The 25,480-nt window shown below is 44.2% G+C and overlaps 1 protein-coding gene across 4 annotated transcripts; it reads left to right on the plus strand.

The window, feature by feature from the left end:
• The first annotated feature begins 13,348 nt into the window (after nt 1-13,348).
• CCR9 (C-C motif chemokine receptor 9) lies at nt 13,349-25,071 on the plus strand. Of its 4 annotated transcripts, none has more exons than XR_005215736.1 (3): nt 13,349-13,816; nt 14,293-14,337; nt 15,087-15,381. XR_005215736.1 is itself a non-coding variant. In XM_037828872.1 (3 exons), the coding sequence occupies exons 2-3, from the start codon at nt 14,317-14,319 to the stop codon at nt 21,411-21,413; spliced, it is 1,110 nt and encodes a 369-aa protein (XP_037684800.1). In that variant the 5' UTR covers nt 13,349-13,816; nt 14,293-14,316; the 3' UTR covers nt 21,414-25,071. The 4 variants fall into 4 exon arrangements, 2 of the variants coding, with proteins under 2 accessions (XP_037684800.1, XP_037684799.1); XM_037828872.1 differs by lacking the exon at nt 15,087-15,381 and adding an exon at nt 20,325-25,071; XM_037828871.1 differs by lacking the exons at nt 13,349-13,816; nt 15,087-15,381 and adding exons at nt 13,858-13,893; nt 20,325-25,071.
• The last annotated feature ends 409 nt before the right edge of the window (nt 25,072-25,480 follow it).

Here is a 25,480-nt window from a genome sequence, read left to right on the forward strand (position 1 = left end):
GGAGAAAGTGAATGATAGCAAACAGGAAGCACAAGCTCATGAGGCCTCATGCCAACTGCCCCCCACTAAAAAGCTTTTCTACTTGGCCTCCATTCTAGGGTTGTAACATTTTGATGTGGTTGTTTTCATGTGGCCATTTTGAACATGGGGACATTTTGATGCAGCTATTTTGATGCTGTGGAAATTTTCCAACTTTAAAGTAAACGAACCATTGAACTTTCAGCTTTTGAAAAAATTATCAAGTATCAGTGCACCATGGGGCGAGGGCTGGGGTGAAGGTCAGCAGCACGGAGAAAGTTGGGGGCAGGCTGGGGCTCTGGGATAGGGTTCCATTTTTTAACTGACATTTCTTATAGAGAAAAAAAGTCAAAAGTTGAATAGTCTGATTTTTAAGATCATCAAAAAGTCCCTAAGTTATAAAAAGCCTATCATTACATTTTGCATTATAATTATCACCATCACTGCAAACTTCTCCCCAGGCAGTAACATGTGTGGCCTCCCTGTTTTGGGGTGGCAAGAGGGGGAGGGATGAAGCACTCTGCCCTCACCTTGATGCCTCCCTGCAGGCCAAAGTGTAGAGAAGGGAGAGGGCTCGGCTCCTGCTGTGGCCCAGCTTAAAGATAAGCTCTAGTCTAGGCAGTGGGTTCTGGCCAGTTGAAAGCTCATGGCTAAGAGAGGCTGCAAAAAAAAAAAACAACAATGAAACTTTTCCATTAAGTTTCAGGGCTTTGTTTCCCAAAGCTTCGTGGGAGAGCCATGCACATCAGAATTATCACGGAGCACTTGGCAAAATGCAGATTCAGGGGCCCTTTTCTTGATCTACTGAGTCACACTGTTTGGGGAGGCACTAGGGCATCTGACTTGTAACAAACTCCTCAAGAGATTCAGATGCACCTTGAAGGCTGGAAACCCCTAGTCTGAGAAAGTGGGAGAGTGGGGATTGATTCAAGCAGAGTATGTGGAAGAGATGTAGAAAGAGAAGAATGCTCCTAATTGCAAAATATCTTTGAGGTTCCACATGGCAAGGTTTATACTTTTCTTTACTCATTGATTGAGGAGATGCACAATGATTTCAGTAGCAATTTTAATTCATAGCAGCTACTACATATTTTTGAAAATATGTAGGAATCCATACTTGTTTTTTTAATTTGGTCTATAGGTCATGCTGGATGTCCATTTGGATTTGAGAGGGACCTTGAACTAATTTCATAGCTTCCCAGGGGAGTGTGGCTTGAGGGCTGGGCCCCTCTGGTGTGAAAGCAGGGAGGGAGGGAGAGGAGAACTACAATTAACTGGGGTCTTTTCTACAATGGTCTTCCAAAACATGTCTGAAACCGCCCACTTAAGTCCTTCTCCAGCACCCCACCCTGCCCAGGCTCTAATGTCTCACCTACCAGAACCCTGCAGTGGCCTCTGGGAAGCACAAAAGGTTCTGGCATTGCTGAGTCTGGAGCACCGCCACCCACCCCCCTCCATCCCCCACCCTCTGCCACCGTGGCCTGGTAATGAGTGGGTGCAGCAGGCAGAGCTTCAAGGCTTCCAGCTGCAACCGAGGCTGACGGGGAAACTTCCACAGAGATGGTTTCCTGGGAAAAGAATGTCTTTCCTGCCACAAAGGCAGAAACCTCACTTCCAAAGCTCAGGGTCTCCCAGCTTGGTGAGGCAATGGCCACCACCTGCAAACCCCTCTGCTCAAGAGGGAGAGGGTGAAGGTCTCTGTCCTGGAGTGTACCAGGAGAGTGGTGCATTCAGCAAGCTCAGGCTGAGCCCAGTTCCCCACGGGAGCTTGACGGGCTTCAGGTGAACTCAGCTAGCCACCTGCCCAGGAATGCCCGCTCTGTGCCCAGACTGCACGTTGTGGCTTTTTTCCTTGAATAACAATCTCCAGCTTATCACCCTTCCTCTTCTGAGGGAAAAATAATTTTCCACACAGCAGCCAGTGATCTATTAGAAACGGGAATCGGGCCATGACTCTTCAGTGGCTTTCCATCCCACCTGGAATCACTGACTGTTGACCCAGGCCTCAAACCCCCCACCCAGTCAAGTCCCTCCTGCTTCTCTGGCTGCCTCTCACAACCCTCTGTCCCCCAGCATATCGGTCTTTCTCATCACGTAAAGTTCATTTCTGCCAACGATTCCCTCTGGGAATCGATCTTCACATTTATAAATCTCATCTTAGATGTTACCTCTTTAGTGAGCCCTGTCCTGACATCCAGTGTCAAGGATCCCCTGGTTACTCTCTGTTTTAATTCTCTGCATAGTACTTGCCCCTATCTGACATCATCTCTGTTGCTTATTGCTACGTTCCTACAGCTTAGAACAGAGTGGTTGTGTAGTGGAAACTTGACAAATATATGTTGAGTGACTCACGTGAGCTCTTCCCAAAGAGACAAAGGTCGTGAGGGCAAAGGGGGTGATTATTATCATTAATAGGTGAAGTGAGTAAATGCACACATCCTACAATTGGTCTCATGGTTCGCGTGCCGTGAGCACAAAACCTCAGGAGGTGAGGATGACCTCTATTTCCCTTCCTTATGTTTTGCAAGAGCTCGGAGGCCACAAAAATGAACTCTTGACCCCCACCTCTGAGCTCCAGTGGAGAACATCTAAAGACTTGCCAGACACCTTCACTTCAACGCCTCAACCTGTCACATCCAACACTAAACACATCATTGCATCATCGCTGTCAGCTAAAACCAACATTTCCTCTCCGCCCCTCTTATTTAAGAGAGGCTCCTGAAAGTTCCAAGTCATCTTGCTCTCCCTGTCCTGCTACATCCCATCATTTTTCAGCTCCTGTGGGTTGTCTGACTATGTCCCTCCCCTGCTCCCACTCGTATTGCTGCTGTGTAGCATGGACTGTCTGACAGTGTCTTCCTAACTGGCCTCCCAGCCTTCCATGGCTCTCCATGGGTGACTGAATTAAGCAAAGACTATTCTCTCCTCCCCATTCTTGTCCTCTAATGGTTTTTATTGCTAGCCACAAATAGGGGGAATTTAGAGAATGTACAGATAGTGGAGAAAACCAGTGGAACTAAAGCCTGCCCTGGCTTTCAACCTTGTGGGGAAGGAGGAGCTCCTCTTGACCCTCTTCTACTGCCAAGGAGAGGGGCACGGGTCTGGCTTTTGTCAGGGTGAGCTGCCCTCGGGCTGTTGCTAACGTAGAAATAGTAGCTGCTGAAAGATAGTTTGTCTGGAGCTGTACTATCCACTATGCTGGCCAAAAGCTGCATGACAGCTATTTAATTTTAAACTTAAATGAATTTCAATGAAATCGAATTTTAAAAACTCAGTTTCTCAGTCATGCCAATTGCATTGCCAGTGCCCATAGGCTACATGTGACTGTTGGCTGCCATGATGGGCAGGGCAGATAGAGAACATTTTCACCATCACAGAAAATTCAATTGGACAACACTGCTCTAGATTCCCAAGGCTGATATGAGGTTCATTTTTTTTTCATTAATTTATTAAAACATTGTTTTGTAAGTTCTTAGTATGTGCTGCTGGGTTCCACGGACCAAGACTCACATGGTCCCTGCCCTGATGTAACTAATGGGAAAAGAAGAGTCCTCACAGGAATTTTACTCTTTGGAAGTTTGAGCCCAGGACTCCTTGCATCCACAAAAATCTTATCCCCACCACCAAACGCCCTTACCGCTTCAAGACACTTTGGACTCTCCAGGTCAAGAGAAAGGCTTAATGAACAAAGAGTTGAAATATAGCATCATCCTCTTCCAAAGACCTCAATGTGCTTTTGGAATATGACTTTCCCAAAATGCACAGAAGACTCCAGAAGGAGGGAAACAAGATTATAAATCTAATTTCAAATGAGGAGAGCCTGAAAAGTAGAAGAATGAAGCACAATTCATGTGTTCTGTGCAGAGACTGTGTCAGTCACTCAGGATACAGGAATGAAACAAGAGGGAACCCACACTTGGCCCAACAATTTCTTCCATGCAGCAAAGTCAGCTTGGTCATTTCCCTCTTACGAACACCCAGAGGTTGTGGACTGCAGTTTATAATCCACAAATATTCCTTAAACTCCACTCAGCTGCCAGGCCCAGCACCCGGCCCGAGGCCCCGAGGGGATGCACACACTGCCCTGTCTTCCAGAACGCCCCACCAGGTAAGGCTACAATGAGAAATACCTGCAGTAAAAAGGGAACAGCAAACTTTTATAGTCACCCTGCTCTGAATTCTAGCTGCAAGGAGAGAAACACAGCAAAGAAAACAAAAGGGTGGAACGCAACCTTCAAGGGATGACCCTAAACCAGATGCAGGAAAAGAGAATCCCATTTGCCCTGGGCTCCTTTGGGAGACCGGGAGTTCTCTCTACTACTGCCTGCCTCCCCAGCCTCATGACTCCTCTCTCCACCCCAGGAGAAGGGATTGGGGGGTTCGAAAGCAGCTCTTTAGACCCCCACGCTTCCTACACGTCCTAGCCCGCCCTGGGCCTCGGGAATCTTCCCATTCCCACGCCGGCGCAGTCCCTCCTTCTCTTCCTGGCCTGCCCCCCGCCCCTTTCCGTCCTCCCTGAGCCTCCAGTCAGCCAGTGGGCACGAGCGTCTCCTCGGACGAGCTTACCTGGTGAAGAAACAGCTGAGTCGGGAGGAGGTGGGGAGCACGGCATCTTCCTCGCCAGTGCCGTCCTCGTTCTTCTGACAGTTTTCCCTTGACCCCAACAAGCTGCCGTACCAGCAACTGAGCAGCTCAGGAAGATTCACTGCTCCCCCCGCCCAAGGTCAGACAGAAGTCAGCCAAGGGGGCCTTTCCTTCCCTCTCTCAGCCCTTCCTTTTCTGTCACTAGTTACCAATTTAGAGGGAAGAGGGAAAGGCCAGAGCATTTGGTTGATGGTCGGTTGTGTACCGTATTAGACACTGTTTGGGCTTCACGACTGCGGTGCGAGGTAAGGGAATTTCACAGCTCGCTCACAGAACTCTTTCCTCAAGGCTGGTGAATCAACCACTCCTTTCGTTCTTACTGCTCACCGTTTCTGTCTTTTGTATTGGCTATTTTTTGGCCTTTTCCCGTTTACATTATAAATCTTATGCATCACTTCACTTCATAACCCACGTGGTTAGCGGGCTGTGCTTTTGGGATGTTGAGGGGTGCCAGAGTCCACAGGACAATGAAAATGAAAAGGAAATTTGTCTCTATGTGAGTGCAATTGTGATTTTCCCCCTGAAAACATATAAAAGGGGTTCTTTGTCATAATGATGACAAGGAATCTCCAATTGCATCGTGATCAAAGGCCTCACTGTAGCTGTGAATGTGAACATTTCACATTCATTAAAAACAAAATATTTTATATGGCCTTTAGATTTTTCCAAAATTTCATCATCACTCAAAATTAATACAACAAAGTGGTTATTTCTAAAAATTATTTTATTATTTAAAAAAATTTTTTTATTGTGAACTTTAGCATATATACATAACAGTGATAACATTCAATTTACAATTTCACAAGTAGTTAGAGAGCAAATCTCAATGATACAGTGGTCATTTAAATATAAAATATTCATGTATTTGACCCCAATTCCAAGGAGTTGGGGGGCCTCCTGGGGCAGGTAGAATCTAGCACCCCATGTGTTTCTGGCCATGAATCACATCCATGACTCCCACAAGTAGCTCTATCCAATAGAACTTTCTGAGATGATGGAAATGTTCTATATCTCTGCTGTCCATTATGGTAGTTGCTAGTTACATATGGCTGGTATGACTGAGGACCTCATTTTTAAGGTTAACTTAATTTTAATTAATTTAAATTTAAATAGCCTCATGTGGCTAGTAGCTACTCTATTGCACAACACAGCTCTAAATGGTTCAGGTACATCTATCAAGACCAAAAATTGTTACATGGTGATAGACTGTGCTAGGGTTGATAATCTGATACAGTCCTGATCAGATGACACTACCCAAAGAGAATTTATATGTGTGCAATTTTAGCAAGGCTACTTCTCTCAGTGGGACTCCCCATTTCCCTGTTCTCTATAAGCAGCTGTGCTCTCTAAGAAAAGAAGAAATCATGCTTAGATAATCAGTTTGTATGTGTATCTTCAGAGAAGATCATTTTGCTATTGCCCAGCGGTTCTCCGTTTTTCGTTTCTGGTTGCAAATGATGAACCAGTGATTGCTGGAAGCTACAGCAGGTGACTCCCCACCCTCCTGGGCTACCCCACCAGTGACAACACAGACCCAGTGGCTTGGCTTCCTTTCTGGTGTTTTTTTACGGGGTGGATGCCTGCTCAGAACTCACAGAAGGCCTGCCCCTCATTCTAGGCAGCAGAGCAACCCCGCCTCTCCCCTGCACTGAGAGCTGGTGGGCTGCATTCTCCAGAGCCTCGCGCTGCCCTCCGCTGTGAGTATCACCTGCCTTTCCTCCTCCTACCCCTGCCCCAGAGTCACTGTGCTCAGTCGTGCCCTGCCACGATGGCTCCTTTCACTCGTTTGTGCAGTGGCCGTGGGCAAATACTGGGCGCCAGGCACTTTGCTAGAAGATGCTAAGGAGGCCAAGGTGTCATCTGCCCAGGCTTCCAGGGTGAGAAATAAGACTTCCCTCCCCCCATGCATGCAAAGCTTGGCCTCAGAGTAGTCTGTGCTTTGTACCTTCAAGGAGGGATAAACAGGTGCTTAGGGAAGGGTTACAAGAAGGTGGCCAGGGGCTGGGAAAATGAGGCCCCCAGAAAATCCTGGGGTCTGAGACTGTCCCCATGGAAAGGATGTTTTGGCAGCATTCTTTGTAGCAATGAAAACTTGGAAACAACCAAACTTTGCATCAAAGGGTGACTGGTTAAATGAATTGCAGCGTATCCAGACAATGGAATGAATGCTCAGCGGCCATTCAGTACAATGAACAACATAGCTCAAGGTTCAAATGGCAAAGAGAGTGGTTGTCAAAGACTGTTCATTAGAAAAACAAGATAGAAATTGTATGCGTAGTATGAGTCCCTTTCCATTAAGTGTGTGTGTGTGCATGCATGTGTGGTTTGTTACAGAGAAAAAGTCTGAAAGGATATGTCTCAGAATGTTAACAACGGTTAAAGTAAGAAAAAGGTGTTTGAGGGATTTTTATTTTCTTCATTGTATGTATTTGCAATTTGGGGATTTTTTTTTTTTTTTTTTTTTTTTTTTGCAATGAGAAATAGTCCTTTCTGATTAGAACAAAACGAAGTCATTTTCTTTTAAATGACTCATCATTGGATACGGTCTTGTCCTTTGAAATACACGCACCCCTTTTAGATCTTGATTAGCCCTTACTCCGTAGACCACAGGTGTATCCGGGGCTTTTACTGAATGCTGGACTGGAAATGTGCTGCAGCGAGAGGTCCCTGGGAACCGTCTTCCCCCTCCCTTTGCTGAATGAACCAAAGTCAATTTGCCATTTCAGCGCTTGGAGATTGGGAGCCTCCTTCTCCCAATGTCTGTCCTGAAGTCTCCTTGCCTGCACCCAACTCAGGTGCTTGCTGGGAGATTGTCATGCCAGCCTGGGACCCTGGACATAGTGAGTGGGTGGCCTGATAGCAGCTCAGAGCCCCCACCCCATGCTGGGAAGGCAGGGCAGAACTACAAAAAAAAAGGCAAGAGATGATTCAACCTCTGTGTAGCAAATTAGACAAACAGCAAAGGAAGGACTTGGGTACCTGACTCCTGTTCGTGGCCGCTCCCCTGGGTTGCTGTCAGCCGCAGCGGCTGCAGATGTGGTGAGTGCTGTGTCCACAGCAGGCACATGTGTGCTGACCAATTGATGGACTCCTTGTGGATTTTCATGTTGGTTACTTACGGACAGTAGAGAACACAAAAATAATGGTTGGATGTAATGGATTCCACTAACATGTTGCCCTTATAAACGGTATGGAAGAATTTCCAGGCTAACTTTCCTAATAAGCAGTTTTCAATCTTGGTAAAAGCAGGTCTCCCTTTCCTCTACTCTGAGGCCTCTGCACACACCTCACGCTTCCTGACTTTCAGGCCTTTGTTGATATGCTTCTCTGCCCTAGAGCAACACTCCCTTCCATCATTGCATGCCCACATACTCTACAGCCTTCAAAGGCCAGCAGAAATGTCACCTCCTCAATGAAGCCCTCCTAGGTTTTCCCCAGCACTGGAGACATGACTCTCTCCTCCCAACTTCCACGGCATCTCATAGCATTTACCATTATTGGTATTTACAGACATGTCTTATCCACTATACTTGAATATGAGCTTCTTGAGGTCAAGGATCACATCTTACACACTGTTTAAGCCAAGCAAGTGTATCAGGTGCTCAAGGCACATTGCCAATGTGAGTGCTGTGGGCTAAAGAATGTTCCCATGTTCTCACATAGCTCCCTGCATTCCCAAAGAGCATCCATGCACAGTACAGCACTTGACCCTCACCATGAGCCCTTGGGGCAGGCTGGGCGATCACTCCCATTTTACAGATGAGGAAGCAGAGGCTCAGGGAAGTGAAGTATCTTCTTGCCAAGGTCCTACGGCCAGAGGAATGGACCAAGGGGCAGCAAGGGCTTTGAATTCTGTTTTAGTGCACTTTCACCCTACCCACCCGATTATTCTACAAAAACATGGGCAGACATTTCAGGTTTGAGTGACTGCAACACCTGTAGTGAGGCTACACTGGGCAGCCGGGGAGTGATTTGAGCAGCGCCGAGTCCAACGCCAGTTCACTGCCCAGGGAGGGTTGAGAGGGCCCTCACTCTCAGGGTGTTTTGTCATATGTGGGTCTCCCCTGGCCTTCTGTTTTCCCCTCCTTCTCAGCTGCGAGAAGAAAAATGAAAGCAAGCTCTGAGACTTTGCAGCTAGGGGAATAAAATATTCTAAAAGTATTTTGAGAAAGATTAGAAAGAAAAAGATAAAAGTTTATCTGTAGTGTCTTAGTGTCTTTTGACGGTGGGATTAGGGATGAATAAGTTTTCTTTTCACTTTTGACTTTCTCCAAATTTTCTATGAGCTTGAAACAAATTTGTGATGGAAGAAAGGGACTTTTTTTTTTTTTTTAAAAAAAAAGCTAGTATAGGATTTCAAAGTTGCATAAAGTAGCCTCTATGAATTTAAATACTAGAAGGGTTCATTCAGGGCTAGTTGCTTTCTGTACCCAGCAGGAATAAACTACAAGTTCCTCCTTTGCATGAGCTCTGCAAACAGGTGTGCAAACGGAAGAGCGTGGGGCTGCTTTTTCTCAGATGCTGACAGTTATTTTTATGATATCTCTTAAAATTTCATGCACAATAGTTCAATAGCTTGCAAACCCAAAGGAAAAAAAAATGAAAGTCTCACTCTCCTCTGGTTAACATTTTTCAGTCTTCTTCCAGAAAGTGTTTCTGCACTTATCAGCAGGGATGCATATCCTAAATATATATATTTATATTCTAAAGGCCACACAATGTAGTCTTGCATTTTCACCTTATACTCTGGGCGACCTCGACCTCTTGCATCAGCGCAAGGTATACCTTACTATTTTTATTGGCTATGTGGTTCATTGGTTGGATGTGTCATAATACCACCAACTGTTGGATATTTAGTTTTTTTCCAGTTTTCTGCCCTGCAAAAAAAATGCTGTAACATAAATCACTGTACATGCTTCTTTATGTTCTTTGGTGAGAATACAAGTAGGGTAAATTCACAGCAAAGGATCTGCTAAGAGGGGCTGTGGTTTGCAAAATTTGGCAAATACGGCTTGACCCTCTGCAAAGGTTGCACAGATGTATGCTCTCCACAGTAGTGTGGAAACCCTTTCTCCAAATTCTTACCAGCATCATTATCAATTATTATTGTACTCAACCTCAAACTGACTATAACTAAAGCCACTCTTTCTTCTACCTGTGGTTTCTTTCTTTGGGAGTTTGTGTAGATATTATTTGATAATATTCAGTCTCTTCCTGCAAGTAAAAAGGAGGTGACATCATTAAGCCATGGACCCTACAAATATTTGAAGTGCTTTCTAACCAATGTCTCAAAAACCAATCTCCCTATCTCCCAAGTTGTAATCTAATTAAATTTGCTGAGCTGGGATATTTTTTTCTGGGCATTTTTTCATCCGAATAAAAGAACAACAATTCTCAGCACCAAAGTGGCTATTTTTCTCCTTATAAGTTGAGTTTTCCTATCCCAGAACAGAAGCTGGAGAGTGATGCTGTGCAGAATTAAATCACTCCAAAGAGCGAAGGTCTGAGAGCAATTCAGAAATATTACCTGAGGAAAGTTCTTGGTTTTTGTGCTTAAGAGGAAAAGATAGAACACAACTTTTCTGAAGAAAATGCTTTCCCCATTCACTTGGAAAATAGTTTGAAATAATTAGAAAAAGAAATTGTAAACAAGCTAAATGCTGCACGGGGAGAAAAGTTTAAATAAATTTTGGCACAGCCCCCTGATGGAATGCCTTGCAGCCAAAGCATTCACATCTTTCAAGAATATTGAATGATGGAGGAAATGCACATAAACTTGTTAGGTGAAAAAAAGTATAAAAATTAAAAGTGTATGAATGCTGGAAACAAAGCTGAGAGGGAAAACGGTGAAAAGTTAAGAGCCAGTTATTTTAGGGTGTTAGGATTATGGGTGATTTTTATTTTCTTCTTTCTGCTTTTTTGTATTTTCCAAGTATCCTACAATCACATGTGTTACTTTTATAATAAAATGCCATAAAAAAAAAGTGTTTTTTTAAAAATAAATGCCTAAAAATTTTCAGCATCCAGATGGCTACAGTGAAATTCTGTTCGTGCCCAGGTGGCTGGTGTGACATCCTGGCCAGTGGCCGAGGCCGCCTTGAACCCTGTCTCAGCTCTACCCCGGGCCTCCTTGTGCTGGGTTGTTTTTGGCCGGTTTTAGGTTTCTCATCTGAGCACAATTTCAAGGCGCTTTTTCCTAGCCTTTTTTTTTTTTTTTAAAAAAAAACTTTTGTAATTTCCTTTTTGTATATAAATTCAAGCTTGTAATGAAAAGGTACAAGAATTGTATTGAAACTTCTCTGGACCCTTTACCGTGCCTCACCAACTGTTTTCATTTTTTCCCATTGGTTTTATCATTCTCTCTCTCTCTCTCTCTGTGCATTTTATATGCACATTTTTTTCTTCTGAATCATTTGACAATATGCTGTAGGCATTGTGCCCTTTACCCCCAAATGCTTCAGGGGGTAGTTCCTAAGAACAAGGACATTCTCCTATATAACTACAACACAGTTGGCAAAGTCAGGGCATTTAACACTGATACAATACTGTCATCTAAGTCACAGTTCACATTAAAGTTTTCTCAATTTCCCAAGAATGTCATTTATTGTTATTTCTCCCCTACTCCACGATCAAATCCAGGTGCTTGCATTACATTTAGTTGCTGCAGCTCTTTAGTCTCCTTAAACTGGGAGTGCCCCCCAGCCTTTCTTTGTGTCACTGATCTTGGTGTTCTTAAAGGATATCCATTAGTTACTCACTTTGGGTTTGTCTGCTGTCTCCTTGTTATTATACTTAGCTTAACACTTTTTATCAGGAACAACATTAAAGGGACATAGAGCTCTCCCTGTGCAGTGCACCTTTTAGGATGTCCACGAGGTCAGTTCCGTCCTATTGGTGATGTTGGTCTGAAGACTTGCTTAGGTTGGTATCCTCCGGCTTCTCCAGTAAAGCCACTATACTTCCATTTTTAATTAATACATAATTTGAGCCTCTGTAAATATCCTATTCCTCATCAAATGCTCACACACTAACATCAGCATCCACTGATGATTTTCTAATCCCATCATTCCTTCTATATTTATAACTTGTCACTGTAAGGAAGACTTTTCTCTTCTCCATATGTATGTATGTGTATCAATATGGATTCATGCAGTCTCATTTTATTGAATGTGCTACTACCATCATTATTAATTTTGATGCTCAAATTGCTTCAGATTTGGCTAGTGGAAGGCCCATCAAGTTGGCAGCTATCTCCTTTTGACATGTCCCCATGATCCTTTGAGCACTTCTTTCCTTTCTGGGGCAAAAGGCTGTTCCAGGCTCATTTTGTATTTTTCCTGCCTCAGCTCTGCAATCAGGTATTTCTCCAAGGAGCCTAGTTCCTTTTGGTGGAGAATGGTATTTAGAAACCAAGTTCAGGACAGTAGGTGCTCATTCTTACTGTGTGTCCTTGCTTTCAGACACTCTCAGTAGACGGTCAGGAAATATATATGAAACACACATACACATATATGTATACACACAAATATCTACCATCTATCTATCAATTATCTATCATCATCATCTATCAATAAGTTATCATCTATCTTATAAAACATGAGTTTGTGCTGATCCCTCAATTCCTATATAATAGCATAGGACTCTCCAATCCGTGGTTCTTTTGAGAGGCTGCTGGTAGGAAGGTTATAAGGAGGAAGTTCCAACTGCCTTTCTCTCTGTTTGCTGACAGCCAGATATGACTCTGAAGACTGAAGAAAATCCAAAAGTTTCCATTGTATCTTCTTTTTTTAAAATTTACTTTTGTCAGCTTTAATGAGAGCCAGCTGCCAATAAACTGCAAATATTTAAAGTACAGAATGTAAGTTTTGACATATGTATACACCAGTGAAATCACGTGTGATTTCTATGATCCCCAAAGGTTTCCTCGTGCCCCTTTATAGCCCTCCTTGCCTCCTAGTCTTCCCTGCTGTCCCCGTCCGTCTTTTCCAGGCAACCACTAAGTGATCTGCTTTCTGGTACTACAGATCAGTTTGCATTTTCTAAAATTGTATGAAAATGGAATCATACAGTATGAATTATTTTTGTCTGGCTTCTTTCACTTAGCATAATTGTTTTGAGATTCATGCATGTTGTTGTGTGAATCGGTAGTTCATTCCTTACTCCATTGTTTGGATATTCCACCCTCTATCCATTCACTAGTTAACAGACAATTGGGTTGTTTCTGGTTTGGGGCAACTACAAATAAAGCTGCTATGAACATTCTTGTGCAAGTTTTTGTGTAGACTTTCATTTTTCTTGGGTAAATACTTAGGATTGGAATGGTTGGATCATATAGCAGGTGTGTGTTTAACTTTTAAAGAAACTGCCAAATTGTTTTCCAATGTGGTTTTATCACACATTATGTTTTGAAAACCACTGCACTTTCAGGAAAGCAGGTGGGCTGTGACGTGTTACGGAAAGGAAGCCAACAGGTTAGGGTTGAGTTTATGAGGAGAGTATTTTCTTCTGGAACTTTGGGGGGTGGTGCTGGGTATGTTTCTTTGAAACGAAGTTGCCAGGAGTATAAAAGGAAAAGCCTGTCCTGTTCCTTGAGGGGAGTCAAGCTGTTGTTCCCTTGGTTATATAGGAGGGGGATTTAATAGATTTTATTTTTTAGAGCAGTTTTAGGTTTACAGAAGAATTGGCAGAAAGTACAGAGTTCCCTTTTGCTCCTATGCACCCCACCTCCTCCCTCTGTGGGTTCCCCGATTGTTAACATCTTGCATCAGCGTGGGACATTTGTTATAGTTGATGAACCAATGTTGATGCATCATTATTGACTAATGTCTGTGGTTTATGTGGAGTGGGACTTAAAGAGATTCAAAACACTTGAAAACAAAAACCAAGCTTGCTCTCAGTCAGCTCTGAGGCTCTTTGCTTTGGGGAACCTGACCTGTCCTTTCCTTTGGTAAACAAACGCAGGGCTTGCTTTTCCTGCTGATGTCTTAGAGTATGGAGAAAACAGTGCCCGTTTTCCTGCCCTGTGCTTGTGACCGGCAGCCTGCAGGTGGGTGCTGGGTTGCTGGGCCCTCAGGAGAGGGACCCTGACCAGGAAGCGCCCGGCCCTCGTGCCTTCTCTCCAGCTGGTTACCCAGAGGCCCTTCTGCAGAGTCAAGTGAGTGAGCGTTCCAAAGTTAACCACCGCGCTGGGGGGAAAGCCCAGCATCAGCAAATCAGAACCTGGCAGAGAAGGTGAAAAAGAGAAAACAAGCTGATGTAAAACGGACTTACCAGGGGAAATTTAAACACTGCTGTGGCCTGGTCCCTGTTCTCTTCCGTGGGTGGGAAAATAGCTAATTATTGTCTAAGTAAAAAGACAACGAAATCTAGAATCAAGAGACTGCCAGATTCGAAGAGATGAATGATAGCTTCAGAGGAAAGGTTTCTTTCCTTTCTATGTCAAAAACCAAGACAATTTTAAAATCTGGACTAGTTGACTTCCTATTGCTGTAACATGACTCTAACTCTCGCCTGGGATTTTTTTCCATGGATATAAACAGATTTAATATTTAACCTCCATTGTTTGGTGTTTGGTTGTTGTGGTTCATTTACAAGCCAATTCTCTTTCTGATTCTTGCCTCCTCTTTCTAGAAGCAGGTTTGCATCGGCCCCACCATGACACCCACAGAATTCACAGTGAGTACAGACCTGCTCCTTGGGCCCCTCAAAACTCACCTTGCAGGTGTGGGGAGGAACCCATCGTGGGGGAGAACTTCTCTGTGTGGAACCCCAGGTACCTTCTCTGCCACACAAAGCCCAGTAGCAGGGCGGGTGGCTGCCCGGCGCAGGTGGCAGCACACACATGAAAAGCGAAAGGCGCTTTGTCATACATTCCGAAGACAAGAGGAAAACGCCATTTAAAATTGTATTCACAGCTAAGGGCTTTTATGATCTTTAGCTAGGCCCTGCTGTGTCTGTTCTGAAATTCAGAAGAAAGAGGGCAAGAGAATCCACTTCATTTGCTTTTGACAGACCCATGGTGGGCACATTCATTGCAGTTCTTACATAACACTAAGTAGGCTTTACAAAATCACACAATGGTGCATATTTCTCTGCAAGACCCTAAGAGACTAGCAAAAATTAGTGGGTGAAACCATTCCCCAGGGAATCATTTATGATTTGATAGCCAAATCTAATCAATTATAGAATGAAACAAAATTCTTATGCTTTTGATACATCCATGAGTGCCTTCCAGAAATATCTAAGGGTTTTAATTTTGCTTTCCTTAAAGGGAAATCCTCATTTTTACATATAGATAATTGAAATCATGCCTGCTTAACATACATTCTCTTATTTACTTAAGTGTATAACATATTTATTTTTCTTGATCAAAGTGCTAAATATCATCCCAAATAAATGATATAAATCCTGTCTCTGTTGAGTAGCCCCTGGATGTAACACAGTTACTCCGAGCTATGCAGCGGCTGTCAGGGTCACTTCAGCGCCTCAACAGGAAATGTCATCCCCGTACACCTCATCCCTGTCCCATCCAAGGGCCTGACTCGGACCACGTTCTGGCAAGCAGGAAACTGTTACTGCTTTTTAATGTCTTGACCCATTTCCATTTCCATGTTCAACTCAAATGGTGTCTTTTGGAAGTTGCTTCCTTGTCTGGCCTGCAGAAACTCAGTAATATTTGTTGAATGAATATTTGTTGTTGAATGAATTTCAACGCTTATTGCACATGAATGAGAAGTAAAGAGTTGATGTTTCTCAAGCCCAGGATGAGCACACTGTTTTCTTTGTCTGCACAGGAAAATGATAGTTGCATTTTCACAAAACCGCCTTTCTCGTGAGGTCCAGGCCATCTCCCTAATGAATGACCACTCTTCACAGCTGAAGGAGAAACAGGACCTAGTTCATACTTCTAATACAGGATTAAAGGTTGCTTGTGGGGGTCTAACTTTGATTAAATTTTTTGAGAGGGTCTAAGAACAACATAGTTTGGTAAGAAACACAGTAAAAGAAATCTTTGGTTAGAATGTTTCTAGACATTGTAATAAGATATGAAAAAGAATTGGTCAGCTCTTCAAGACAGCAATGTTTGGACATTTTTTAGTAACAAGAGCAACTCTATCTACCACTCTATCCCCCCACACACCATGTTCTAGAACAGATTTGAGGCAGTTTACAAGGATACACATAGCAAAATAGAAAACAAAGAATATAATTTAAAACAGTCAGGGTAAATTTAATAGAACAGAGAGACAAGACTGAGAGGAGTCAGAACATGGATTTTCAGGCTCAAGCCGAGCCGGCCAATATGGTACCCACGAGACTGAGCACTTGAAATGTGGCTGCTCCAAACCAAGAGGTGCTCTAGTGTAAATATACCAATGAAGACAAAACAAAACAAAACAGAATATAAGATATCATAATTTTATATTGATCACATCATGAAATATTTTAGATACATGAGATTTAAAGAAAACATATTATTAAAGATAATTTCATCTGTTTCTTCTTACTTTTTAAATCTGTCTACTAGAAGATGTAAACTTGCCTGTGAGGCTTGCTTTATCTTTCTATTGGACATGCTGGTCTAAAGCATCCTGTTTGGTTACTGTAATTTGGCTGCACTTCTCAGTTAAAAAGGGAATCCCCAATCAGTCATAATATTCATTTGGTTCACGGAGGGGGGTGGGCAGGACCCACCCCTCCGTCAGGAGACACAAATGCCTTTCTTCATGTTTCTTTTGTATTTAGATGCAAAATACACACCTAGGGGTAGGTCTCAATGAGTGGGACACAGAGCTACATGAATAAGTCCCTTAAGAACACACCCTCAGTGGAGAAGCAGTGGGCTGCAAGGGGCAGCTTCTTAGATCCCACCTCACTGCCAGCCCTGGGAATCATGCAAAGGCAACTTGTGGGAAGTTACTTTATGCAGCCGTCAAATGAGAAGGCTACAGCATGTGCACTTGGATGGACTGTGAGGTCGGAAAGCACATGGATTTCAGGTCCTTTAAGCCTCTCTAAAAATCTTCTAACTTTGGGAATAGACTTTGTGGGCCCCTTCTCCAGCAGGGACAGAGCAGTGTCTCAGGGTCAGAAGTCGGAGAGCAGGGAAGGTGGAAGAAAAGGCTTCGCAACCTGAGCGCCCCTCGTGGGAGCCTCCTGTCTCTCGCCTAAAGAATGGGGGCTTTCTGCATCCACCTGGCAGGACTGGCTTTAGGATTAAAGAAAAAGCACATAGAGTACCCAGACCTCAGCAGTAGTGAATGAAATAAGTTGGTAAATATTTACATTTACATTTACCGAGAGATTTTCAAAGGTCCAAGGAAGTTTTACCCATCAGACCTGTGTAAAACCCTGAGTGTGAGCCTTTGTACAGGATCCCTCCAGCCTGGAACACGGACTCCTGCTGTGCTGCCAGAGCCACCTTCACAACAAATGTGGTCTTGACAAATTTTATACAAATTCAGATTTTCCAAGTGTGAAATGACCCACTTTAAAAATATGCCTAACGAAAGGATTCTGTGCTGAAGCCCTGGGCCCTCCAACCCACAACCAGCAAGGAAATGCACTCCTTTTACTTCCTCATGCCTGCCATGGTCTGGGGCCAGTCTTGGGGAATGTGGGGGACGCCCCCCAGGCAGTGGGGAAAGCTAGGCGCACCCACTTTTTGCCGAGGCCGGGGCCACAGGGACTTCCAGGCACCCCTGTCCTCCTGCACTCCCTTGTCCTCCCCTGCACTCCCCCCACCCCTCCCGGCAGCTTCATCATCTTCCCTCAGGTGTCCTGGAATCTGTCTTCTTCCAGCTCCTCCACTGGAGCCTGACCTGGCAAAAACAACCAAGCCTTGGCTCTGCCCCAGCCGCTTGCTTCCCCTCAGAGAACTCAAACTGTCTCTTCGAGCTTGTCCCTCTGCCAAGTGTGCCCTTCCTTAACCCCATCGCCTTCCTCTTTCTCCCTTCTCTCTCCTTCTCCTCACACATGTCCTTAAAATCTGCTCTGGGGTGCTCTTTGCCACCCGGCGCACACAGTTGGGGGACCGTGGGTTTGACCAGCACCCCCCCTCTGTGAGAACACGGGCCCTTATCTGCAAATGGAGGTGCTCTCTGACAAAAATATATTTTTAAAACTCTACAAAAGCAAAGTTCCGGACTTAGTCATTGGGTGGATTCACAGTCAATGCCTGTTTATCTGCTTGCCTTTACTGATTTGTCCTCTATAACATCAGCACCCCACAACCTCTTCCATCTTCAGGGTTCCCTATTTTTTGACTCTATGTTCTCCAAATTCTTCTTTCTGTCCTAAAAGTTCTTCCTTTCACTCAATGTCCACTGAAACCCCCGCTTTTCCATGATGACCTTCCTAGGGGGCCTCAGAGCCCAAGCCCCAGGCCATGCTATGCCCGGCACCACGCCCAGTGTCAGCAGGACTCTGCTGGCACCTTCACTGAAGTGTGTCTCCCAGGAGATCTGTCCTCCAAGTGGCTAAGTTGCCAGACAATGGTCAAAGCCGGAAGGGAAATCCTTCACTGTAAACTGAGAGAGGGTGAGTAGGGGAGAGTTTTCCTCAGCTCTTCCCAGCAGTGGGCCTTGCCCAGCTCCCTTCCCTGAGCCATCCCCAGGATACAACCCTGGGGTCTCTCTCTTTGTAAGAGGACTTTCCCTTGGTCTCATGGTAGTAGTGAAGCCAGGACTAGATTCCAGACTTTCCAAGTTATAGTCCAAGTTACCCGGGGCAGTCTTCCTTGGGCTCCTCCTGCTACTTCCTGCCAGCCAGGGCCCAAATGGGACAGACTCATCCCCTTAGCTCTTGGTGTGAGTGTCAGAATTCAGGAGATAACAGCCTTCTGGTATCTATTGCTCTTTATCAGCCAAGTCATTGTGCCCTGATGTCTTAATAAGCACTCCACACATAACAGGCTCCATGTTTAAACAAGTTTAGGATAGGAATGAAATTCAACAGACTGTGAAGGACTTCTCAGAGGCTTTACTATGCTAATGTGCAGTTAAAATAAAACCAGTCATGCAGGACTTTTGAAAGCCTTTAATATGTTCATAAGCATTGTAACTTTCAAAGAAGGAGCTGTAATACACAGATATTCTCAGCTATTTAATCACTAGTGTCCCTGCCAGAAACACAGTTTTGGAAATGCTGGTCTAATCGATTAGAAACTGGTGGAGATCATAATTTATATAGACAGGGAGAGCCCAGCTGACAGAAGACTGGCAGAGGATATTTTGCTATTTCAATGTGAATATTTAAGTATATAAATGAAATATTTATATGTAAATATTTATTAGTATTAGATATTCAACATTTAAAACAAAACATATACCCTATTGTTGATCTGAGGTTACTTCCAATCCAAGTGAATCCAGATACTCATTTGCCTGGGGAGAGATTACAGTAGAGATGGGATTTGGAAGGGAATGTCCTTGGGGGAAGGAAGGGAGACCTGGTGGTCCCTAATGGGCTTTGGAAGCCCTAATGGGAACCCTGGGAGGGGGACTGGTGGGAAAGTGAGAGCATCGGAGGCTCTGTGGGTGGAGGTTTTGCAACATGATGGATGCGGGGCTGACACACTACATCCTGTATCCCTCTTCCTCCAGTCCTTCCCCAGCCCAGGGTATGACTCAGGCTTATGCCCAGGGTTCTCATCCCCAGCCCTCATTGCCCCTTCCCCCAGCACAGGAGCGAAGATGGCTTCAGGGCCAGGAACCCAATGAAACTGTAACAAACTGTGTGCGTGTGTGTGTGACAGTGGGCAGGTATGTCTGGAAGTGTGTGCACATATGTACACGTGCAATTATGTGTGTGCACGTGTGTGCATGTGTTTGTAGGCATGTCTATGTATATGTGAGTGTGTGCACATATGTGTTGTGTGTATGAGTGTGCACATGTATGTGCTGCTCAGGGACAACTTCATGTGTGTGCAGCCTATGCAGTTGCACAGCGTCCCATGCTTAGAAGTACTGCATGCTTGATTTAACATTCACTGTCTTGAAATTCTTAATAATTTTTGAACAAGGGACCTTGCAAATTAGCCAGTGCTGAGACTTGTGTATGTGAGTGTGTGAATGTATGAATGCCCACGTGTGTGTGCACATGTATTTGTGTGAGCGTTTGTGTGCATATGTGTGTTGGTGCTTCTGGAGCAGAGGATCCATAACTTTCAGGAAACTCAGAAGGTCTGTGACCCAGAAAAGTTCAAGAGGTTCTGCCAACCTTTTTTTGGGAGGGTAGAGCAGAGAAGAAAAAGAACAGTCAGAATCATTCAATTAGCTTGATATGTTTGTGCCCATCAGTGACCCCAAAGCCCTCTTCCCTACTCCATCAGAGCACTTGTTATGTGTGCCGAAATAGTTTATTTGCTTGTCTGTATTCTCCATTATAGGTCAGTTTCATGAGAGCAGGAAGCGTTTCTGACTTACTCACCACTGTATCTGGAGCACTTAGCACAGTACCCAGCTTATTGTAGGTGCTCAGTAAACATTTGTTGAGTAAATAAAGATGTTACAACTGAAGCAAATGCTCTCAGAATTCTTGCACGTATGTTTTTGTCTTAGCATAGACTTTTAGGGTTGGGAGCATCAAGTGCCATGCCTCTGACAACTGACAGACCTCTAAAAGATTGTCCTTTACTTAATGTTGTCTGTGTCCCCTTGCAGAATCTGATCCCTAATGAACCTGATGAATACAGCTATGACTCCACATCTTCCATTGATGATTACATTAACTTCAACTTCACTGACCTCTTCTGTGAGAAAAACAACGTCAGGAAGTTTGCAAGCCATTTCCTCCCACCTTTGTACTGGCTCGTGTTCATCGTGGGAGCTCTGGGGAACAGTCTGGTCATCCTTGTCTACTGGTACTGCACGAGAGTGAAGACCATGACTGACATGTTTCTTTTGAATTTGGCAATTGCCGACCTTCTCTTTCTTGTCACTCTTCCTTTCTGGGCCATCGCAGCTGCTGACCAGTGGAAATTCCGGACCTTCATGTGTAAAGTGGTCAACAGCATGTACAAGATGAACTTCTACAGCTGTGTGCTGCTGATCATGTGCATCAGCGTGGACAGGTACATCGCCATTGCCCAGGCCATGAAAGCGCAGAATTGGAGGCAGAAAAGGCTTCTCTACAGCAAGATGGTTTGCTTGACCATCTGGGTGATGGCAGCCACACTCTGCATCCCAGAAATCCTGTATAGCCAAACCAAGAAAGAAGCTGACATTACCATCTGCACCATGGTTTACCCAAGTGATGACAGCACCAGACTAAAGTCAGCTGTCTTGACCCTGAAGGTCATTCTGGGGTTCTTTCTTCCCCTTGTGGTCATGGCTTGCTGCTACACCATCATCATCCACACTCTGCTACAAGCCAAGAAGTCATCCAAGCACAAGGCTCTCAAGGTGACCATCACAGTCCTTACTGTCTTTGTCTTATCCCAGCTCCCCTACAATTGCATCCTGTTGGTACAGACCATCGATGCCTACACCATGTTTATTTCCAACTGTGCCATTTCCACCAACATTGACATCTGCTTCCAGGTCACTCAGACCATTGCTTTTTTCCACAGCTGCCTGAATCCCGTCCTCTACGTTTTTGTGGGTGAGAGGTTCCGCCGGGATCTTGTGAAAACCCTGAGGAACTTGGGCTGCATCAGCCAGGCTCAATGGGTTTCATTCACAAGGAGAGAGGGGAGCTTAAAGCTGTCATCTATGTTACTTGAGACCACCTCGGGAGCTCTCTCCCTCTGAGAGATCTTCTCTTGGAGGTGGATGGTCCTTTTGGAAGCAATGAGAAATTCGGATACAGCTTCCACAGTGATAGGACCAGAGGGAAACAGAAGAAGAAAAAGGATGTGAGAGAAATGAAAGGATTCAAAAAGGGATAAATTTGAACAACATTATTACTCTGAGTCAAAATTAATGAAATCAGGGTTTTCAAAACTGACTGACTATCCCAGGAGTCTGTTCATTGGCTCTTGGCTGCAATACCTGCAATTTTCAAGGATGAGTGGACAGCACCACAGACCCCCAGGCTTTACCACTCTCCCATGTGCATCTGACCTCTACAGGAGGTGTTTGATTTTCTCAGGGCACTGTGGATTGCCGTGGCTTCAGTTCTGATGCCAGCCCTTCCAAAAGGAACCACAAAAGCATTAGCTACTGCTATATTCCACAAATGCAGAAGATTTCACAAAAACTTCCATCTTTGGGGCATTTCTACCCAGTGTTTGGGGTCTGATACCCATGGCAGTTCATAAGAATCAAAATCCCATAAGGATTCTTGATCCAGGGTCTCTCCAAACAACTTCAGATATAATTTTCCTCTGGTCTACTTGGTATGTTCTGGGCCAGTGAGGGTCCTTGTGCCTTCTTTGAAATGATCTTCAGGACTGGTTGGTGAGCTTCTGGGCAGCTGCCCACATCACCAAGTCATCCTGATCCTGCTGGCTTCCAACCCATTTCTGTGTCCTGCTGGAGCTTCTGTGATTCCACCCCTAGACATGAGGTTGAGCTAGGCAGCTTCAGTTTGTCCATGGGTGTTCTAGAAGTGGTTCTCCCAGCCTGTTCAGGGAAACTAACAGCCTGGGCTGGTGGGAGCAAGCCCTGGCTCTGTTATGGGCTCACTCTGTTGAGTTGCACTTGTTACTGGTCCCCTCTCTCTGTTCACCCATAAAATGTGTTGGTCCCATTGCCTTCTTCTTCCTGAGGCTGCTGGAAGGATATCTGCCTCCATTTGTCTTTTCCTTTTCTTGCTCTGTAATGCTAACATTTTAAATGCTTTCAACTTAGCATAAAAGTCAGTGATGTAATATGATTCACTTTTGCTTTTTGTCTCTCTTTTAACTATTTGGCAAATTTATCACATTTGAAAAAGTTTTGCATATTGGAAAATTTCTTTTTAATGGATATTTAAAAATATCCATCATTTGTCACTTTCTGCATTCTGTCTCTATATTTTGAATGTGTGCAAGTAAAGACTAAATAGCCATATTGAGAGTATAAAGAGCTAGAGGCTCCAAATATCTAAAAACCATCTTGGCTAAGTATGTTTTTCTCTCTCTTTTGGCCAGACTTGTTTCCCAAGTTTTTCCCAGTTGGTCAAGTGGCATTCCTAAGGAGGACTGTTTGAGTAGCATCACAAACCACCCCTGGCTTTGCCGCTTGCTCTAGAGGAGGCATCTGATTTTTCCAGTGTGCTGTGAATTGCTGTGGGTTCAGTTCTAATGCCATCCCTTCCAAAAGGGGACACAAAATCACTGCCATATTATCCTTCTTCTTCCTGCCTACTGCTAAAGCACAAATTAGAAATAAAGTGAGAGAAAAATGGGAAGCAACAAGAGAGGGGAAGGGAATAATACAGGTCCTAGCTAACCGGTCCACATGCTGCCAGTGTGGGGGCAGTTGGTGATTAAATGAGCACTGGCCTGGGAACGGCACATCAACAAGGGCTGCAGTACAACAAGCATCACTTACAAGGTCAGTTTATGGACAGCGCTATCCACATGACCACCATTTCCAGGAGAAGATGCACATGCCTGCCCTTTTGAGGAACTTGGAAGAAAAAGCAACAAGCATGGCCACACCTGAATAAAACTGTGCAGTTGGGCGGAAAGAAGATGACTGATTTTGTTTTTTCAGTCTATACCCTTTCAATACTGTGGGTTGGATACTCTATGTCACAGGGGTCTCAGTAGAGCTGAGGTCAGGGAGAGGGGTGGAAAGAGGACGGAGTGAGCCATGATTATCTTCGTTGCATCTATTTTCTGCCTAGAGTTACTTAAGGGACATGATGATGGAGACTTAATGGGAATAAGAGTTTGGACAATGTAGGTTAGTTGGAAAAAATGCCAGGGACTCTACTTTTTTCCCTCTGATTTATAAGAAAGGAGATGTGGGAACACAACAAGAACTAAGACTCCTGCATTACACCCTAATCAATGTACAATACTCACACATAGTCCCAATGGCTTCCTTTAAGGCCTGTTGTTATTGGACCTTCCCAGTCCTAACACAGCTTCCGTTTAGCATTAAAGGTATGTTGCAACTGTATTATATTTTAAAGATTTAAAGTATCCTTTGTTGACAATGTGTCCTACTTTTTAAATGAGTGCACAAATAGGGCCATTTTGCATTCCAATTAAACTAGGTTTCAGTAACAGGTTTTATCCTAAGATAAAAACTTTGTAAGAGTCAACATGGGGAAACCCAAGAGGAAGTTGTGATCCACTCAACACTTCTAGTAAATATGCCATGTGAATAAATACTTTTAAAAATAATGATAAAACAGGAATTATAATGTATAGTTACATTTTACTAGAGCTCTATAAATCAGAAAATAATCAGTAAACAGAATGTTTTCATTTTAAAAAAAGAAGTTGGCTTTTTAAACAAAAAATATTTAAATTAGAGTAATTCTAAGCCAATACATCACCACATCCAGGTTGGGATTGTCGTGTTGTCAGCTTGGACTATCAGACCTGCAGAATATTCATTCTTTCATTCAGTAAATATTTGTGTATATACTATGAGCCAGTCCCTGTTCCACTCACTGAGGGTGTACTGGGGAATCTGTTAGTCTTTTGCCTCAAGGCTCTTACATTCCAACAATATGGAAAAGCCAAGAGCCTGTAGACCCCGTCATGGAGGATGCCATGGGAGGCTCTGATGGGGGAAGCACGTTGGGTGAGAAGCACCAGGCTGGTGTCCTCATGTGGCTGATAAACTGCTCTGCAGACAGTTTCCGGGACAAGGCCCACACCTGGCAGCCTCGTTAGAACAGGCAGGAGCCTCCCTGGGTGAGCATTTGCACAAGTGGCTTTGTGTGTGTAGCTGTTCTAGTGTATGTGTCTAACACACACACACACACACACCATATAAATGCCTTGTGTGTAATAGGCACAATATGTTGAATTAATAAGTTTGTTAAAATTGGTTAACAATTTCTCAAATCTGTACTCCATGTATCAGAATTCAGCTGCCAGAAATAAAGATTGCCAACCTTAGGCAATGGGACATTGTATTATCTTTTGAGTAAAATGTCATCCTGCACCTACAGGCAGCCTGAGGGGAACTGGACGTTAAGGAAGGGATTGGCCAACCTGGAAATGGACACCAGTGCTCCTTCCAGCTTTCCCATGGCCTGGGGCATTGCTAAGATTGCTTCCTGCCACAATTCCTGTGAAAGAGGTGTGTAGATATAATTTCTTCCGTTTGCCTATAGGGGTTCTTACAAAAAATCTGTCACAAGGAGACAAGTGGCCCATTTGCAGTGTGGTGGTTACGTAAAGGGTTTCCATGATGGTGTGGGCTTAAATACACAACTAAGGCTGTAATGAAGCATTTATAGGGTGAAATCTTGGGGCACATCCACAGGTTTTCTGCTTCAATAAATGAAAAGCTATCTCATGCGTCCAGATGGTTCTTTTGTGTTTGTAATCTTTGAGTGGGTTTTCTTGGTTTTCTAATTCTGTTCTGACCTCACAAGCATTGGCACTTTCCATGGGGTCCAGGAGAAAGCACAGCCCAAAGCATGCCCTGGGGCCCACTGGCTCTCGTGCTGAAGGGTTTCTGTCCCTTAATGCATCTGACCTTTCTCCACTTGAGTGGTCCTCTCTTCCTACATTCCCAAAAATGAAGGTCTAGTCAAGGGACTCTAAATGACCTTGAACAAAAGGGAAACAATCATGGCCTCCAGCACCTGCATCTTATACATTTTAGAAATTCCAAAGAAATTCCTCTCTTCATTCAACAAATAGCCACTGTTTGTTTACTGTGTGACTGATCAATATCGTGGCCTTAGGATTTCACGGCAACCA

The sequence above is a fragment of the Choloepus didactylus genome, chromosome 1 (assembly GCF_015220235.1).
Source record: "Choloepus didactylus isolate mChoDid1 chromosome 1, mChoDid1.pri, whole genome shotgun sequence".
NCBI lineage: Eukaryota > Metazoa > Chordata > Mammalia > Pilosa > Megalonychidae > Choloepus > Choloepus didactylus.

Excerpts from the sequence above, each read along its gene's own strand:
- CCR9 (XM_037828872.1), top strand. The coding sequence starts at position 14,317 with ATGACACCCACAGAATTCACA. Across the intron at positions 14,338-20,324 it reads TGACACCCACAGAATTCACA|AATCTGATCCCTAATGAACC; the intron begins GTGAGTACAGAC and ends GTCCCCTTGCAG.